Raw genomic sequence first — 19,083 nt, forward strand, 5'->3', positions numbered from 1 at the left:
ATTTACCCCAGGCGGTATCTAACACCATCGCTGCAGCGCGAGCGCCGTCTACGAGACAGGCGTATACGCTGAAATGGAACCTGTTTGTTGAATGCTGTACCTCTCAACGAGAGGACCCCCGGGAATGCTCAATCAGTATTGTGCTTTCATATCTCCAGCACCGCTTGGAGAAGAGGCTGTAACCATCTACTATTAAAGTAGATATTGCGTCGATATCCGCGCATCACTCACCCATAGACGGTAGATCTGTGGGTCAGCACGATCTGGTCATTAGGTTTTTAAGAGGTGCACAAAGGTTGAATCCTTTGTGCCCTCCCTCTATTCCTCCTTGGGACTTGTCCATGGTGCTGAAAGCCCTGCAGGACACCCCTTTCGAGCCTCTGCGGATGTTGAGCGTCAAGTTTCTCACTATGAAAACGTTGACGCTCCTCGCATTGGCTTCTATTAAGAGGATAGGGGATCTTCATGCATTTTCGGTCAACGATTCGTGCCTTCAGTTCGGGCCGGCTGAATCCAGCGTTACACTGAGACCCCGGCCTTCAGAGATCAGGTGGTGAACTTACAAGCGCTGCCTTCGGAGGAGGCAGACCCAGCCATGGCTTTGTTATGTCCTGTACGTGCACTACGTGTGTATGTGGATCAATCTCAATGCTTTCGGACCTCAGAACAGCTCTTTGTCTGTTACGGTGGTCAGCAGAAAGGGAAAGCTGTCACTAAACAGAGGATGTCTCATTGGACTGTAGACACAATCGCCCTGACTTATGAGAAACAGGGCATTCCTTGCCCTTTTGGTTTGAGAGCCCATTCAACCAGAAGCGTGGCTTCATCTTGGGCTTTGGCTCGTGGTTTCTCGCTTTCAGATATTTGTAGAGCTGCTGGCTGGGTGACACCTAATACGTTCACTAGATTCTACAGTGTTCGTGTTGAGCCGGTATCCTCTCGAGTTCTCTCGTCAGATCAGTCAGAGGAACGGCTCCTGTGTCGGCTTGGAGCCTTTCTTTTTGGTGCTGCACAACGACACCATTATGGAAGGACGTTAAGGCAAAAACGTTACAAAAACTGTTTTTTGTCTCCTCCACCACTTGGTGGCCGATGTTGCGGAGCATCGGCTGTCAGCCTCTCACAAGATGTATCCTTAAGAACCTGGGTGTGGCTAGCGCCCACATTGCGCCCTCTAGTGGTTTCTTTGTGAGAATTTTTGTGGAAAGTTTCTGATTTACCACGTTTCCCTTAGCGGAGCTCGTTCCGCCCCTCTCTAGTGTGCTAAGAGAGTGTATTTGTTAGACCTCGAGTCTTTTCAACCATCATCTTAGTGGTAGACCCCTAGAGGGTTTTTCTTCCGCAGCGATTTTAGTCCCGCCTGACGAGTTCGCTTCCCAGTTCGCCTAGTAACTATCGTGGGTTAAGGAACAAGTAGTGACCGGCCTCTGCTTCAACCCCATTTCCGTCTCCCTAAAAGAGGAGAGTCGGAGGGTTTACTCAGGCACTGGAAGGGTCAGCTTCAGTGGCACTTTGGTAGGGATTCCCAATTCGTCGGTGATGACGTGACGTCGTAGTAACCAACTGAAAGGGAACGTCTCGGTTATATATGTAACCCTCGTTCCCTGAAGGAAGGGAACGGAGACGTCACGTCCCATCGCCACAGTTTGCTGTTCCACTGCTGATACCGGCCGGACCCTTTCCTTCTGTCCAGCTTTCTCAGCAAAAAATTGCTGATTTGATAACTGCACCTGCCGCTCATTAAATACCTGTGCGGCGGGCGGCGCTGGCAGATGCAATTATCTACATGCCAAGTTCATTGGCGTTTTAAAGGTTTCTCGAAGCAGATAAGTAACCCGCGAAGCAGTTCCCAATTCGTTGGTCACGACGTGACGTCTCCGTTTGTACTGGCCTTGTTAGACTTCTCAAGCATGTAACTGTCCAGTAAGTTAAACAGTGACTCAAAAAACCTTGCTGGAGACATCAAGTCGTTTATGAAGTTTATGATTCAACTGTGAAACTGTAAAATATACAAAATTCACTATTACTAAGTATGAAGTTGAAAGATTACAAATTGATGATAAAGTAAGGTTAAATAAATCAAGAAAATGTACATTAAAATATCAAAATAACCTTCTCAAATATATCACACAATATATTAACACTGTGTACTTACAGACATTGCGTTGAACAGATGCAAAGAAAGAAGATGTTTGAGGATATCACAGCTACCACATTTTTCTGAACTTCTGCAGTACAAGTACAACTGATACTTCCTGCTTCCTGAACTAACAGGCTAATTGTGACTGCTTTTCAAAATTAAAGTCCTCAGAGTAGACATACATAAAATAAGTCCCATCAAATCTAAATTAACACCGTCCTGCACACTCCCCACTTGGGATTGAAAGAATCCCAAATCAATTTATAACTTTTCAGATGACAGGAGGAGGATAAGTTCGGAGATAGGACGTGACAGGATTTTTTGAATGCCATCCTTAGTCACTCTAACATCCACTTTCCTGATCAATCCATCTTTGCTTGGTGATGTTTTCACAACAATTGCCATTGGCCACTCATTTCTATTAACTTAAATGTTCTTTAGCAAGACAATATCCCCTTCTTTCAAATTAGTTTTTTTGTCTTGCCACTTTTGTCGGGATTGCAAAGTACTAAGGTATTCCTTTTTCCATCTTGTCCAGAAGATGTCAGCTAACCTTTGCACTTGTTTCCATTGTTCTTTAAGCAACTCATTATTCTCAAAGTCTCCAGGTGGGGGAGGTGTAGCACCTGTCTTTTGTGTCAAAAGAGTAGCAGGGGTGAGAATGAAGGGAAATTCTGGGTCGGAGGACACTGGGATTAAAGGCCGTGAATTCATCACCGCAGTCACTTCCGCCAAGAACGTGGTCAAGACCTCATGTGTGAGACGGGAGGATTTTTCATCAAGTAGCATGCAATCAAGAATGCGACGAGCAATCCCGATCATTCGCTCCCAGTGACCGCCCATATGAGAGGCATGAGGTGGATTGAATATCCAGGTGCAATGCTGTTCCTTTAGATATTTCTGCACATCCTCTGAACTGACACAAGATTCATCCATTTTGAGTTCCCGAGAAGCTCCAACGAAATTTGTGCCACGATCCGAGTGTAGTTGTTTAACTGGCCCTCTGATCGCAAAAAATCTTCTCAGGGCATTGATGAAACTACTAGAGCTCATTGTTTCGATTACTTCAATGTGGACGGCTCTTGTGCACATACATGCAAACATGACTGCCCACCTCTTGGAATTAGCTTGACCTCCTCTGGTCTTACGTACTGTCACTTCCCATGGTCCGAAAACATCAACACCCACATAGGTGAAAGGTGGAGCTACTGTCAACCGTTCCACCGGCAAATCTGACATCTGCTGGTGTTCAGTCTTCCCTCGCAGCTTCTTGCATGTCACACACTTAAAAAGCAGACCTCGTATGCACTTCTTACCTCCTACTAGCCAAAAACCAGCAGCTCGGACAGCACCTTCAGTAAAGTGTCTGCCTTGATGTTTCACAGCCTCATGATAATGTCGCACAATCATTGTTGCCACATGATGTTTACCCGGGACGATGATAGGGTTAACTTCACAAGTTTCCAGATCAGACCTTTTAATACGACCCCCTACTCGAAGTAAGCTGTTGCTGTCAAGTACAGGAGATAGTTTCCTCAACACACTCTTACAAGGAAGGTTGTGAGCTGCAGTGATGCTTTTAATCTCTGTTGAATAACTCTCGTATTTAGCACCCTTCAAAACAAGAATTTTTGCTTTCTCCAGCTCTTCTTCAGAAGGACCTTTGCTACAGATATGCCATCCCCTGCAACTATCATCTTGTGAACGTTTGGAGAAAGAATTGGCAATGTGAATCAGAAGTGCTACTGCTCTTATGAGAGTGCTAAAATTAGAGAATCTGCTGAATCTTGCAGAGTTCCATGCGAACTTTGGAACTTCAGTAAGATTCGAACACAGGTTCTAGTCAGTTTCGCAACTGTGCTAAAGAGGAAACGAGGGTTATTGTGATTCTCGTTTATAAGCTTGCTAAGATAGGTAGATCTGGTGGTTTTAATAGCCTGTCTGTAGTGTTTAACACTCTCTTTCCATGCTGCACGCCATACCTCTAACTTCGTGCTTCTATAATTTCTTTCCATTTTTCTAGCTGCCTTTTTAAGGGCTGCGGTGTGATGGTCATACCATGGAGCTGGCGGTTTTTCTTTGATTCTCTTTTTTCGAATGGTAGCAACGGCATCCAACATGTTAGAACAGACATTGTTCAGGTTTTCTATTACAATATCTAGATCGTCACAGTTATCTGCTACATGTTTCATTTGGGACAAGTCTGGAAGAGTGCTAATAAAGCTTTAGTGGTGGAAATTATTGTTCTGGCTAGTCGGTAGCATGTTGTGGATTGAGTGATCCTATCTAGAAGTACAGTGTATGACACAAGGTAATGGTCAGAAACTGCATCACTCTGAGGTGATAGGCATTGGCCCTGTCACGTTTTGTATAATATTGAGAGAATTCAGAACATCCATAAACGCAGGTCCTAGTGCATCTTTTGGGTTATCCACATGGATATTAAAATCACCAACGATAAGAGCTTTATCTACAGTGACTACAAGCTCAGACAGGAAATCTGCTATTTCTTTAAGGAAATCTGCATGGTGGCCCAGAGGTCTATAGATTGTAGCTAAGGCAAAAGAAAGCTGTTTGTGGTTACGATCAGGTATTTCCATATTTAACAACATTAGTTCAAATGATTTAAATTTTAGTTCAGATTTTTGGTTTACTTTAAAATTTTTGTTGTATATTGTAGCTACACCACCCCCTCTCCCCTTTAATCGAGGTTCGTGTTTATAATAATAGTCTTGTGGGGTGGATTTGTTTAAACTAATGTAGTCGTCTGCTTTAAGCCAGGTTTCTGTTAAACAGAGTGCATCTAAGTTTTGGTCAGTAATTATTTATTGACAATAGGTTCTTTATTGGTAAGCGATCTAATGTTTAGAAGGCCGAATTTTAACATTCAAGGTTCATCTGTTAATGTATTGTTTTCTAATTTTATATTAATCAGATTTGTACCAGATGTGGCAAGCGGTGCTCTGTATTTGTTTGTTCTTGGAACAGATACAGTTGAAATGTGTTGATATTCTGGTAAGATCGACTCAAAGTGCTGGGATATAAGTGATCTTGACATATCACGGCAGCTAACAGACGGACGGTTAAGCCGATCCATCTGTTTCCTGACCTGGGCCCTGGATAGTCAGACTATATCAGAATTAAGACTATTGATCAGATTTCTAGTGAGTATAGCGCTTCCTTCCGGTTACGGGTGAAGGCCATCTCGGCTTAGGAGGAGTGGTCTCCCCCAGAAATGCTTCCAATTGTCTATAAACCCCACATTATGCTGAGGGCACCACTTTGACATCCAGCCATTGAGAGTCACTAATCTACTATGTGTTTCATCTCCCCGGTAGACGGGGAGGGGACCAGAGCATATTACATTGTCTGACATTGTTTTTGCAATTTCACACATATCCTTAATAGTATCTTTGGTGATTTCCGACTGGCGGAGCCTGGTGTCTTTCGTGCCAGCGTGAATAACAATCTTAGAAAACTTCAGCTTAGCATTAGCCAGCACTTTAAGTTTGGATCTATTGTCAGACGTTCTGGCTCCCGGTATACCGTCGACTATGGTGTTTGGTGCCTCAATGTTAGTGTTCCTGAGTATAGAATCTCCAATGACCAGGGCACTTTTAACAGGCTTTTCAGCTGGTGTACTGCTTAGGGGATCGAATCTGTTAGAAATTACCGTAACGTTATGGGTCTTAGAAGGATGCCGGATATGACTATGCCGCCTGACAGTCACCCAGTTAGTCCGCCGACTTAACTCTGATGTCAGAACCGAGCCATGTGTATTTTGATAAACACTATGCGCGCTCGATACAGTATTTGTAATATTTACATTAGCATTTGATGTTGGAACCGAGCCATTAGTATTTCCGCTCGATACAGTATTTGCAACAGTAACATTAGCGGTTTTGCTATCCTCAACTAGCGTTCGGATGCGCGATTCTAGTTCAGCAACCTTCTCAGTCAACCTTACTACTTCAATACACTTAGTGCATGTAAACCCCTCTATGCTAATGACAGAAGCTAAACTATACATGTGGCAAGTAGTACATGTTACAATAACAAGCGGAGTCTTACCGCTTTCATGTTCGGCGATGGCGTCTTCGTTTACCCAAGGCATCCCCAGGACGATGCACCAGTGCCGCAAGCGCTACAATGATATCAGGAGATGGGGGAAGTCCAAGCTTGCCAGCATAAATCGGGCACGCCGTGTAACGAGAGGTGGATCTCCCTCTACACAGGATCTGACGCCAGCAGAGGACATCGCTGCGTCCACTCTCACCGCTGAAAGCGTTGAAGGGTTTGGGGGCTTTGAAATCGGCACCCAAGAAACGCAAGCACTCCAACCCCAAGGTACACTTACAAATCAAGTTCACATACATTAAGGTTTCTTATGAAGACATTTTATTTATCATTATATACATAAAATAAATGTAATACAGCCACACAACAAATTTCTGAAAATATTTTAATCGTTATATGCATAATAATTTTTTTTAACGCAGCCACACAATAAATAAAAATAATGTAATAGCTTTGCAGAAAGACCCTGGCCTGGCGGGCCGTGCGCACAGGCCATCTGAGGAGGGAACAGCACATCAATCAAGACCTACACGCCGTGGCAGCATCGCTAGACCAGAAGACCACCCATTCCTGCAGCTCCAGCAAACCAGATTTGAAATGCTGGAGCGGGAGCTGTCCGGGATGCGGCGAAGTGTGAATGCCCGTCCTGACCGGGTGGCGATGTTGCTGTGGCCTCTCGGACGCATCTTCTCAAGCCTTGAGAGGATTGCTGCAGCCATGGAGCGTGCCCCTTCAAGCGCACCACCACCTCCTGTTGTGTCTCCTCCTGTTGCGCCTATTCCTCCTTCCTCCACTCCATCTCCGTCCACCCGTTCCACCAGACGCACACCGCGCAATGTCATTCCCGGACCCTCAGGTGTCCAATCCCGCCGAGGCGCGCGTCGCAAAACTACCAGAGGAGGGAAAAAGAATTACAGTTTTTCTGTTTAAATATTTTTAACCTAATTTTCCTTTTTTTATCAATTACTGTTTGCTATTGATTTTTCTTTTTGACTAAATGTAAACAAATGTCACAAATAAATACTTTTGAATGTTTTGGACTCGTTCTCTCTGAATCACCACTCGAGTATGGTTATATTTTTGCAATTTAGTATAATATTAGACTTAGATAACTTTGCATACCTCACTATAAACGATGCAGCAGCTCTTCTGCCAAATAAGCTCTCCTCTCCCGTGCTGCTGCTGGGGCATTTGGGTTAAGTGGCATCGGCACATGCAGTTCACCATCACGTCTCCTTAAGTCCTCTAATATTTCCTCATCTATGTCAACACAATTTTGATTTATGGAAATGTTATGTAAAACACAACACGCCACAATGATTGCTGCGACTTTGTGAAGACTGTACTGTAAAGTGCCTCTTGATCTATCCAAACACCTAAATCGAAGAAGCCTGTTGAAAACAAAAGAGACTGTGCTAGGAGATGTGCTAGGAGATGCAGATACAGGTGATATAGACTGTGCAGAGTCAACAACCACATCTGAAACACTTCCAGTGCATAACGAAGAGTTAGTTAAAGAAATGTGTTCAGATTTGTCTAACAAAGAGCCAACCAAAGAACATTCAGAGTTGCATTCACCTGTACTGAGAAGATCTCAACGCACAGTAAAACCTCCTGATAGACTGAACCTCTGAATATTGCTGAAATATATCTTAAGTTTTTGAATTATCATAAAAGTCAAGCTAATACTAAATGTTAACAATTGATTAGTGTTATTGGGATGGTAAGGCAATAATTATTGATATTGTTGTGCAATGCAGTACATCTTGTATAATGTGCTTATTGTTAGCTTAGTATTTATCTGAATTAAGTCACTAGTGTTTTTGTAATAACTTGTTCTTGATGTCTAGTGGAAAGGGGATGTAGTGATAGTATATATATGAGTACTAGTACGGTACAGAACCTAACCACTAGGTGTCAGTAGCATTACATTTATCTGTAGAGTATACAGCTGAAGAGTGAGAAGACTACAAGAACACCTGTGTAGTGATTAATGCTGTGTGCCTGCTGAGTGAGAGCCTCGCATGAATAAAAGATCATTTAATTACGCAATGTTTACTTTATTGAAATAAGAAACATTACACGCATTTTCAGTATGCCGAACGTTCGTTCAATTACAGAGCGTGTTTGTGTGTGTTTTCGATTAAACTGCATTTCACGCATTGTTGCTGGCATCAAAAATGGTGTCATCAGCCATGTCTTTAAGGGATACCCATTGTGCCCTAACAGCCAACCATCCAACGGGGGATTCCCCTCGAAGAAGGCAGGAATGGAAGAGTTTGCCAGTATGAATGAGTCGTGGCTAGAGCCAGGATAAATCGCAAAGACATGGGTGATTTTACTATAAGCATCGCAAATTACTTGTACGTTGATTGAATAGGTTCCCTTGCGGTTGATGTATACAAGTGCGTTTTCGGATGGGGCACATAGCTGCACATGGTTGCAGTCTATACAACCAAGGACACCAGGGAACCCATACTTCGCACAAAATGCCTGCTTTGCTCTTTCCTGGCTGTCAGGTGTGACGGGGAATTTGATGTATTCCCCAGCATGTCAGACTAGACCTGATGTAACTGCATGTATAGCCGAACTTATGGCAGATTGTGAAATGCCTCCAATGGAGCTAAGGGGGTGTTGGAACGACCCAGACTCATAGAAATGTAATGCCGCTGTAACCTTTACTGCAACGGGCAAGGCATATGGAGAGGGTGCATCAGTCCCCAGCTCATCTGCCAGGAGATGACAGATGTCTGTCACAGCCTGGCGGGTCAGGCGTAGCTTGCGCAAGCATTCCTCCTCACTGAGGGAGAGATATCTCAGTCTTGGCCGGTATACCCTCTCCCTCCGGCGTCTAATTCTCTGTCCCAAGACATACTCCATCTTACTGTGCAAAAGAAAAAAAATATGAGCCAACTCAACTGGTAAGTTGAATACTAAGGTTTTTAATGTACTTACATATGGTAAAGGTGATTTCGCAGTCTTCCGATTTTTTTCCTGGTTCTTGACGGACAAACCAATTTGTCAGATGTCCTTATATACACATATGTCTTGTCACTTCTGGGCAAACAGGTCTTATCCGTCATTACTACAATTAGCCTGAATAATTAGTAAGCTACATTTATGCCTATTTTCACCACATCTTCGTGCACACCACAATGATTTCCCTTATCTCATGTATTTATATTTTTTATTGTAACAATTTATGATTCAATGATTTCCCTTATCTCATGTATTCATTTTTTTTATTGTAACAATTTATGATTTAATGATTTCCCTTATCTCATGTATTTATATTTTTTATTGTAACAATTTATGATTTGCAAAAATAACTGTTGCATCTGTGTAGATTAGATAAGCAATGCGCGTTGTGCACGCTGTACATTATGCTCAAGCATGCGCCCTTAAGATAGCATAATGAACTACACGCAACGCGCCACTGACTTCAGACTAGTTTTTTTTGGTTAGTAGCGCAATTGTTTTTTGAAACTGCAAAATAGCATAAGAGATGGTTTGCGCCGGAACACGCCTCCTTTTTTGCGCTGAACCGCCCAGGGAGCGCAAGCTCATTCCCTAGTTTGCCGACGTGTGTCTGTGGAGGGAAAAACCCGCTGTGCGCCGGTGCAAAATAAGAAATGATACATGACACTGGCAAAGTCAATTGCGCTGGGTGAAAGATAGGGCCCTATGTGTCACTATCAGTTGCGGCCGGGATTTCTCTTCAGAGGGACGCGATTCACGCGAATTCATAATGCACACGCATCGAATGTGATAAAAGACACGTGTGTATTTGTGCGTTCGTTACACGCGCGTCGAGGGGGTTTATGTAAAAGACGTTTGTGTGTGTGTGTGTGTGTTTGTGCATGGGTTTACGATAAAAGACACGCGTGTGTGTGTCAAAAGGGTTAATGATAAAATATGCGTGTGTAAGAAGGACACTGTGTCTTAAAACAGTGATTCCCAACCGGGGGTACGCGTACCCCAGGGGGTACGTGAAGAGTTTCCAGGGGGTACGCAAAAAGATTTACATTTTGCTTTGATCTCATTTACTTTTAATAAAAATGTCTTTCGTTTGTCCAGTCATTGACCTACGATTGATTTTTGTGAGGAAAGCATTGTAAAAACAACAACTTTGTAATTTTAATCTTATCATTAATATAATTAGCCGTCAAGAGTAAATGCGCTGCATGATCCAAAACGCAATAGCGATGTCCAACTCAAGAACGATCTTGACTATTTTTAATGAACCTGAATAGTTTCTGAAGACACAAAGTTTATTAACTATAATTAATGTTTAAATAATGTTATAATATTCATTCCCGCTGCCGTTGCATTTTCAAATTTTGCAAAAAAAACTTTTGCATTGTTTTTGGCTAACATATTTTGTCCTGTATGATGTCTTTTGTATTTATAGAGAATAACTTAACACATTTTGTTTCTCTTTATATTTGAACAGAATAATTTAACTTATTTGCAAACTTTAATTATCAGTAACTTAAATTGAGATTTTAGTAAATTTAGGGCATTTACTAAAAAGGACGTGAGAGCTCAATTCCAAATAAGCGCCGGAGTTGAAAATTTGCGTGTGATTTACTACAAAGGCGCAAATAAAATACACAGGCACAATAATGACATAAGCACATTTCTCTAATGACCACTGCAATCTACTAAGAGCAGCGCAAATTAGTACAGGGTCGCAAATAAGAGACCTCGGCAGGACATCGCAATGAAAATGCGGACTGCGGAGTGTGAAATTCCAGCTAAGTAAAAGTACACTATGAACCGGAGGATGAAAGGTGAAGGGTAAAATAAGTTTTGAAATACCTGATTTTACTTCTCCTCGTGACTTCTCCTCCTCTTTTCTCCAGCAAATTAAACATAGCATGGCTTGGCAAACTATATATTTATTTTAAAGTATGTTCCTCTGGCAAAATGTAATACTCTCCTCGCATTAACGTTAACGTAGGAAAACTTCCACAAATGCATATGCAATAAGGTCGCAAAAATAACACCTTTTCAGAGCTAAATATCTATTGCGTGTCTTTAGTAAGTTCAGTCGTTATTTAACGTCAAAATGATGGTTTGCGCAAGCTATTAGTAAATCTGGCCCTTAAAGGGGTCATATGATGAATTTTTTAAATTTGTAAAATAAGTCTTTGGCGTTCCCAGAGTCCATATGGGAAGTTTTATCTCAAAACACCCTACAGATAATTAATTATAGCATGTCAAAATTGCCATTTTGTAGGCCTGAGCAAAATGTGCTGTTTTTGGGTGTGTCTTTTAAAATGCAAATGAGCTGATAAAATGCAAACACTGATCGCAATGGTAGTGGTTTGTTGAAATAAACATGCTTCATCAGTTAGTGCTTTTTACTTTAGTATTTAAAATTAATTAATTAATTAAAATTACTAATGATTTGTCTTTAAAACACAACTTTGGTTTAGTTTCGATGAAGGGGTACTTGAGCCTTACTGATAGGGCTGTGGGGGTACTTAGGGCTAAAAAGGTTGGGAACCACTGTCTTAAAACACTCACTTAACATTAAACTGATTACACATGAGATTAAATTGAAAGTTAGTTTGATCGAAAAATTGTTATCCAATCATAGGAGTGGGCGTTTACTTCCAAGTCGTCAATGCAGCCCGCCCATTAAAACGGATCATTTCTCTAACCAGCCTCAAAACCAGGGTACAAAATGGCCTATTACTTACCATGCAAACGTCATGATTAGACCTCAGACAACAGTATAAAACAATAAAAACGACAGAGGAAGGGCACCGTTAATGGTAATGTATTTCATTATTTGCTTTACAAGCTTTCGGAGATGATACGATGACGACTTAAACATCCTCGACACAACTGAAGGCACAACTTAAAGAGATAGTTCAATGAAAATTCTGTCATCATTTACTCATCCTCGTGTTGTTTTAAACCTGTATGCATTTGGTTTTTTTTCTGATTAACAGAAAAGAAGATATTTTGAGGAATGATGGTAAACCCACAGCAGATAGTGACCATTGACTTCCATAGTAGGATAATAAAATGATGGAATTTAATAGGTACCATCAACTGTGTGCTAAACATCATTTTTCAAAATCGTTTCTTCATTATTTATCAAGATACATCCAAAATATTTTTTTCCTACTATGGAAGTCAATGTTAATGTATTTCAGTATTTGCTTTACAGGCTTGCAGAGGTGATACAATGACAACTTAAACATCCCGACACAACTGAAGGCATAAATTAAAGAGATAGTTCAATGAAAATTCTGTCATCATTTACTCATCCTTGTGTTGTTTTAAACCTGTATGCATTAGTTTTTTCTGATTAGCACAAAAGAAGATATTTTGAGGAATGATGGTAAACCCACAGCAGATAGTGACCATTGACTTCCATAGTAGGAATAAAAAAAATGATGGAATTTAAAAGGTACGATCAACTGTGTGCTAACCATCATTTTTCAAAATATTGTCTTCATTATTTATCAAGATTTTCCAAAATATTTTTTTCCTACTATGGAAGTCAATGTTAATGTATTTCAGTTTTTCCTTTACAGGCTTGCAGAGGTGATACAATGACAACTTAAACATCTCAACACAACTAAAAGCATAAATTAAAGAGATAATTCAATAAAAATTGTGTCATCAATTACTCATCCTCGTGTTGTTTTAAACCTGTATGCATTAATTTTTTCTAATTAACACAAAAGAAGATATTTTGAGGAATGATGGTAAACCCACAGCAGATAGTGACCATTGGCTTCCATAGTAGGAATAAAAAATTATGGAGGAAATGATGGTTATGATGGTTATGCATTATGCAAACCAACAGTAGATAGTGACCATTGACTTCCATAGTAGGAATAAAAAATGATGGAATTTAATAGGTACCATCAACTGTGTGCTAACCATCATTTTTCAAAATATTTTCTTCATTATTTATCAAGATACTTCCAAAAAATTTTTGTTTCTACTATGGAAGTCAATGTTAATGTATTTCAGTATTTGCTTTACAGGCTTGCAGAGGTGATACAATGACAACTTAATCATCCCGACACAACTGAAGGCATAAATTAAAGAGATAGTTCAATGAAAATTGTGTCATCATTTACTCATTCTCGTGTTGTTTTAAACCTGTATGCATTTGTTTTTTTTCTGATTAACACAAAAGAAGATATTTTGAGGAATGATGGTTAAACCACAGCAGATAGTGACCATTGACTTCCATAGTAGGAATAAAAAAATGATGGAATTTAAAAGGTACGATCAACTGTGTGTTAACCATCATTTTTCAAAATATTTTATTAATCATTTATCAGGAAACTTCCCCAAATAAAAATGTCCTGCTATGGAAGTCAATGTTAATGTATTTCAGTATTTGCTTTACAGGCTTGCGGAGGTGATACAATGACGACTTAAACATCCTCGACACAACTGAAGGCATAAATTAAAGAGATATTTCAATTAAAATTCTGTCATCATTTACTCATCCTCGACTTGTTTTAAACCTGTATGCATTAGTTTTTTCTGATTAACACAAAAGAAGATATTTTGAGGAGTGATGGTAAACCTACAGCAGTTAGTGACCATTGACTTCCATAGTAGGAATAAAAAATTATGGAATTTAATAGGTACTGTAGCATATGGCTCGGAGTCAGATCGAGGCCATTTGGCGTCTGGATCGTAACAGCTCTAAAATTATGATAATTAGATAACCCTGTCTCCCTTTGAGACAATCGTCGAGATCTCTATAACCTATTAAGGTTGTAAAATGGGCGACAATTAAAACAAATGCAGTCGTCAAAGGAGGTTCAAAGGAATTCCACCAGAGAAACCTGAGAGCCGATCGAACGACAATCGCCAGAGACACAGCAGGGGGCACAGACTATAGGTCTCTGACGAAACCACGTTTAAAGATCACAATGAGCTGTTTAAATGTATATATATTTTATATTCCTTTACTGCATGATGGTGTATATGTGATGTAACTGTGTGTTAACACTTTAGTTAGATTTTGTTCACTGTAACATGGTTCATATCTTAGGTATGAAATTATTATTCAACGTGAACTTAAACCCATGTCTTGTCTAGTATCAAATTAATCTACTTTTTATTTCCTAATCATTGCTATGTATCATATTACCATAAGCCGCATCAATGTCATTTAATATCGATTTGAAGAGTTATGGAAACAAACTTTTATCATTATGCAATTTTATCACTTTTATCATCATTGTTTTCCCGCGCGATCAAACACTTCCCACATTGGTCATTCACCTTAAATGGGCTGGGCGTGTGAAAGGTCAAAACGGCCTATCGCCCAAGCCATCACTGCTCAGTAGCTCTGTAACTCAGCTGACCCGGTGGCTCAGGAGCGCTCAGTTACTCAGGGAACCCGTCAGCGCAGTTTGGAAACTCGCTGAGACTCACCCAGAGTCATTCGGATTCAGCATCTTTTCTCTGAGCCCTGTCTTTCTTCGGGACAGTCTTCCTGGCTTACACTTTGCACTTCGAGTTCGGACAATCTATGCGGAACAGTCCGGCATATGGAACCACCTAACGGACTCTATCATCTTACGAACACACCTGGATTTTCTTTCCCTCCCTGCTCGCACCGCGCGCATCAGAAACTTCGCACTGCATCACAAAGAGCCAAATGCAAGTATAAACTTGTTTTACTCGCCGATGTTTAAGCTTTACCCCTTATAAAAATGAAGGCGCTCCTTAGATTTTCAGATGGTTTGTGCAGATGTTAAGGAATAGTGCTATTACCAATCTTTTACTCTCTCTCTAGCTTTTTCAGTCTTTTCTTTCTCATCTATGTTTTATGTTATTGTATGTGTGTATGTTTAGTTAATCGTTGTGTGTCCTTCGTTTGTAGTTAATAAACCGGTTTTGCATTTTCACAATTGAATTGTTTCTGTATTCAATGCTCATGAAATTAAAGTCACTATTTCTGCCTTTTGATCCAGCTACAAGCTGCGAGTAGCACTGTATATCAGTGAGAAGGTTCATTTTAAAGGCCATGAAATTAACATTTCTTAGACGTTAATATATGATTATGGATATATGTCTTCGGTGGACGAACATATTAATTAATTGTTAATATTAATTCTGCTACGCCAGGTAAAACCTGATAAATTTGTATAGTTAATTACAGTTAATTATACATAATATTCCCTTTGAGCTAAAAACAAAGATTCCCTTGGGAATCCCGTAGTGTTTCGGTCGGAGGTTCATAGTGTTTGAAATAACGTTATTCCCCTCCTCCCGCTGAATCACTACATTATAATGGTGGAGAATGCGGGCAGATTTAAACATTATTTTCTGAGCAAACCAGTTACAAGTAAAATGTGTTTGGCATTGTGTGAATGAAAAAGAACTATCAGCTATAACTGATTTCGTTCTTTATTTGTATGAATGAAAATGTATTTTCCTGTATCATTTTCAGGACGTAACAGACTTGCGCCCTGTTATGTACAGCAGGCCAGCTGACAGTCTTGCCTGGGCCCGGGACAAGATAATCTTGGAGGGCCCCCCACCCCTTACTTTTTACTGGTAACAAGACATTTGGCATTATCCGATTCAGGACCCACGAATATTGCATATTATACATTGTATAAAACATTTAGTTAAAGGTGCAGTGTGTAATTTTTAGAAGGATCTCTTGACAGAAATGCAAAATAATATACAAAACTATATTATCAGGGCTGTATAAAGACCTTTTTATAATGAACCATTATGTTTTTATTACATTAGAATGAAACGTTTTTATCTACATACACAGAGGGTCCTCTTACGTGGAGTTCGCCATTTTGTGCTGCCATGTTTTCACAGAAGCCTTTAACAGACAAACTTTTTTTACTAAGTTGTCTCCGACGATGACATGTTTTACCGGTGGCAGCTACTGTAGCTTCTCTATGCGTTTCAAAAGCGAGGGGTGAGCAGTGGATTAAGCCGTTGGTTGCAATTTGCAACCTCACCACTAGATGCTTCTAAAATTTACACACTGCACATTTAAATGTAGTACACTGAAAAAAATTATTCATTGAATTTAATCAATTTTTTAAGGTAAGTGGTTGCAATCAATTTATTTAAGCTATATTTAAACAAAAAAGATTAGTAAAGTAAAATAAAATATAAAACTTGTTAAAATGTAGCTTAAATAAATTGATTGCAACCACTTACCTTAAAAAAAACGGATTAAATTCAATGAATAATTTTTTTCAGTGTACTGACACTGTATACTGACACAAAATATCATACAATCACGTATGAATTATGAACAGACTATTGCAAATATCAGTAAAACAACTTCAGCTAATATTATGCCGTGTTTGGACTAAAAATTGAATTCAATTCAATTTTTTATATAGCGCTTTTCACAATTGTTAATTGTTGCAAAGCAGCTTTACATGAGAAGATGTAGAGGAGAACACAGAAAATCAATAGATAATATAAGAAGTAGAGATAGCGGTTAAGGTTAAACCATACAAGCGAGCATATTAATAATGTAACGTATACAGTAAAGTGCTAAGTTAAGCCAAAGTTGGCTGACTCTCCCTGGGACGAAAAAAACCCCTAGGAAAAACCCAATGGAAAAAACTCCTAGAAGGACAAAAACCCTTGGGAGGAATTAATATATATTTATATATATATATATATATACGGTAGGGATAGGAGGCGGGTAAGCGGATTAAACTGGTTTAGCCAGTGGGCGTTGGTCGGGCATCGGCTGGTCATCACATTGAAGGACAGCCAGGAGATCAGTGGTGCGATGACCTTCACAGCAACAGGAACTGGGTCTGTTTGTCTCATTGTCCTCGGGGTCGAGGACAAGACAGGGAGACAAAAACAGAGTTCTATTAGCGTAGGGGCCGTTCGCATGTAATGCAAGTGTCATACATCATAGTGGTTTAAGTCAGCTCGGTTCCAGACAGGCTAACTATTGCGGCAATAGCATATTGCCCATATGAGGTATGTGAGTACTTTGCTCTAGACAAAATAACTACTGCGGGAAAAGTACATTTACTGGACATTTTATGTGAATGCTTTGTTAAAGAAGAATGTCTTAAGTTTAGATTTAAATTGATCGACTGTGTCTGATACTCGAACATTATTTGGTAAATCATTCCAGAGCTTAGGGGCTAAGTATGAAAAGGATCTACCACCTTTAGACACTTCTGATATTCTAGGGATAATTAATTGACCTGAATTTTGTGAGCGCAGTTTACGTGATGGATTGTATTCTGATGTAGTAGTTCTTTAATATACGAGGGCGCTAGGCCATTTAAGGCTTTGTAGGTGATTAGTAATATTTTAAATTGTATGCGATATTTAACTGGTAGCCAGTGTAAAGATGCCAGAATTGGACTGATGTGGTCATACTTTTTGGATTGAGTGAGCGCTCTTGCGGCAGCGTTTTGGGCCGGCTGTGGCTTGTTTGCCTGGTTTGCGTGGCGTCCCCCAAGTAACGAGTTACAATAGTCTATTCTAGAGGTCATAAAAGCATGGATAAGCTTTTCTGCGTCTGATGCGGACGGCGTGTGGCGTATTTTTGGGATGTTTCTGGGGTGGAGGAGTGCTGTGCGGCGGACGTTGGAGATATGACTATCAAAAGATAGATTTCTGTCGAACATCACGCCTAAATTCTTAACCGTGGAAGATGGCACCACCGTGCAGCCATCTATGGGCAACTTGTAATCTGACATATTATGTTTGTAGCGATTCGGTTCAATAATAAGTATCTCTGTCTTATTGGAGTTTAGCATAAGAAAGTTATGTGCCATCCAGTCCCTAATATTACTAATGCAGTCTGTTAGCTTAGAAAACTGGTGGGTTTCGCTAGGATGCGACGAGATGTAAAGCTGGGTATCATCCGCATAGCAGTGAAAACTTATGTTATGTTTCCTGATAATGTCTCCTAGAGGTAACATATATAACAAGAATAGGATAGGGCCTAGAACTGATCCCTGAGGTACGCCGTATTTAACGGGGGAGTGATATGACTCTTCCTCATTTACATAAACAAAGTGATAGCGATTGGTTAGATACGATCTAAAGCAGGCTAACGCCTGACCACTGATGCCAACATAGTTTACTAGTCTGTTGAGTAAGATTGTGTGATCTATTTTGTCAAAGGCTGCACTAAGGTCTAGTAATATACGGATTGAGATTTCACCACGATCGGATGTTAATAGGAGGTAATTTGTAACTCTAAGCAGCGCTGTCTCTGTGCTATGGTGGGGCCTGAATCCTGATTGGAACTTTTCATATGTATTATTATTTGCGTAGCTGGCTTGCCACTACTTTTTCTAATATTTTAGAAAGAAAAGGTAGATTTGAGATTGGTCTAAAGTTATTAAGATCTCCCTGGTGAAGGTTTGGTTTTTTAATGAGGTCTAATAACTGCTAGTTTGAAAGCTGTTGGAACGTATCCTAATTCTAGAGATGAGTTAAAGATATTAAGTACCGTGTCTGACACTACATGAAATACCTCTTTTAGTAATTTTGTGGGAACGGGGTCAAGTATACAGGACGATGATTTGGATGACGTTACAAATTTAGAGAGCTCTTCTATTGTAGTAGGTTTAAATGACTCAAAATGTTTGTTTGGTAATCTAGTGGAAAATGAACTATTGGGTAGATTGGTGGCTGCTTGCGTAGTTTCTATGTTTTCCCTAATGAACATAATTTTGTTAGTAAAGAAGTTCATGAAGTCATCACTATTGTGTTGGAGTTTACTATTGGTTTCTGTTTGTTCTTTGTTTCTAGTTAGTTTCGCAACTGTGCTAAAGAGGAAACGAGGGTTGTTATGATTTTCTTTAATAAGCGTACTGAGATAGGTGGATCTGGCAGTTTTAATAGCC

The 19,083-nt window shown here is 40.1% G+C and overlaps 1 protein-coding gene across 1 annotated transcript; it reads right to left on the minus strand.

Annotated features, from left to right (window-relative positions):
• Positions 1-1,967: 1,967 nt before the first annotated feature.
• LOC141349999 (uncharacterized) lies at positions 1,968-4,553 on the minus strand. Its single transcript, XM_073853988.1, has one exon. The coding sequence runs from the start codon at positions 3,548-3,550 to the stop codon at positions 2,567-2,569; it is 984 nt and encodes a 327-aa protein (XP_073710089.1). The 5' UTR covers positions 3,551-4,553; the 3' UTR covers positions 1,968-2,566.
• Positions 4,554-19,083: the final 14,530 nt, after the last annotated feature.

This window comes from Misgurnus anguillicaudatus, chromosome 16 (genome assembly GCF_027580225.2).
Source record: "Misgurnus anguillicaudatus chromosome 16, ASM2758022v2, whole genome shotgun sequence".
NCBI classification, from domain to species: Eukaryota; Metazoa; Chordata; class Actinopteri; order Cypriniformes; family Cobitidae; genus Misgurnus; species Misgurnus anguillicaudatus.

Coding starts and splice junctions, on each gene's coding strand:
- LOC141349999 (XM_073853988.1), bottom strand. CDS start 3,550: ATGATTGTGCGACATTATCATGAGGCTGTGAAACATCAAGGCAGACAC.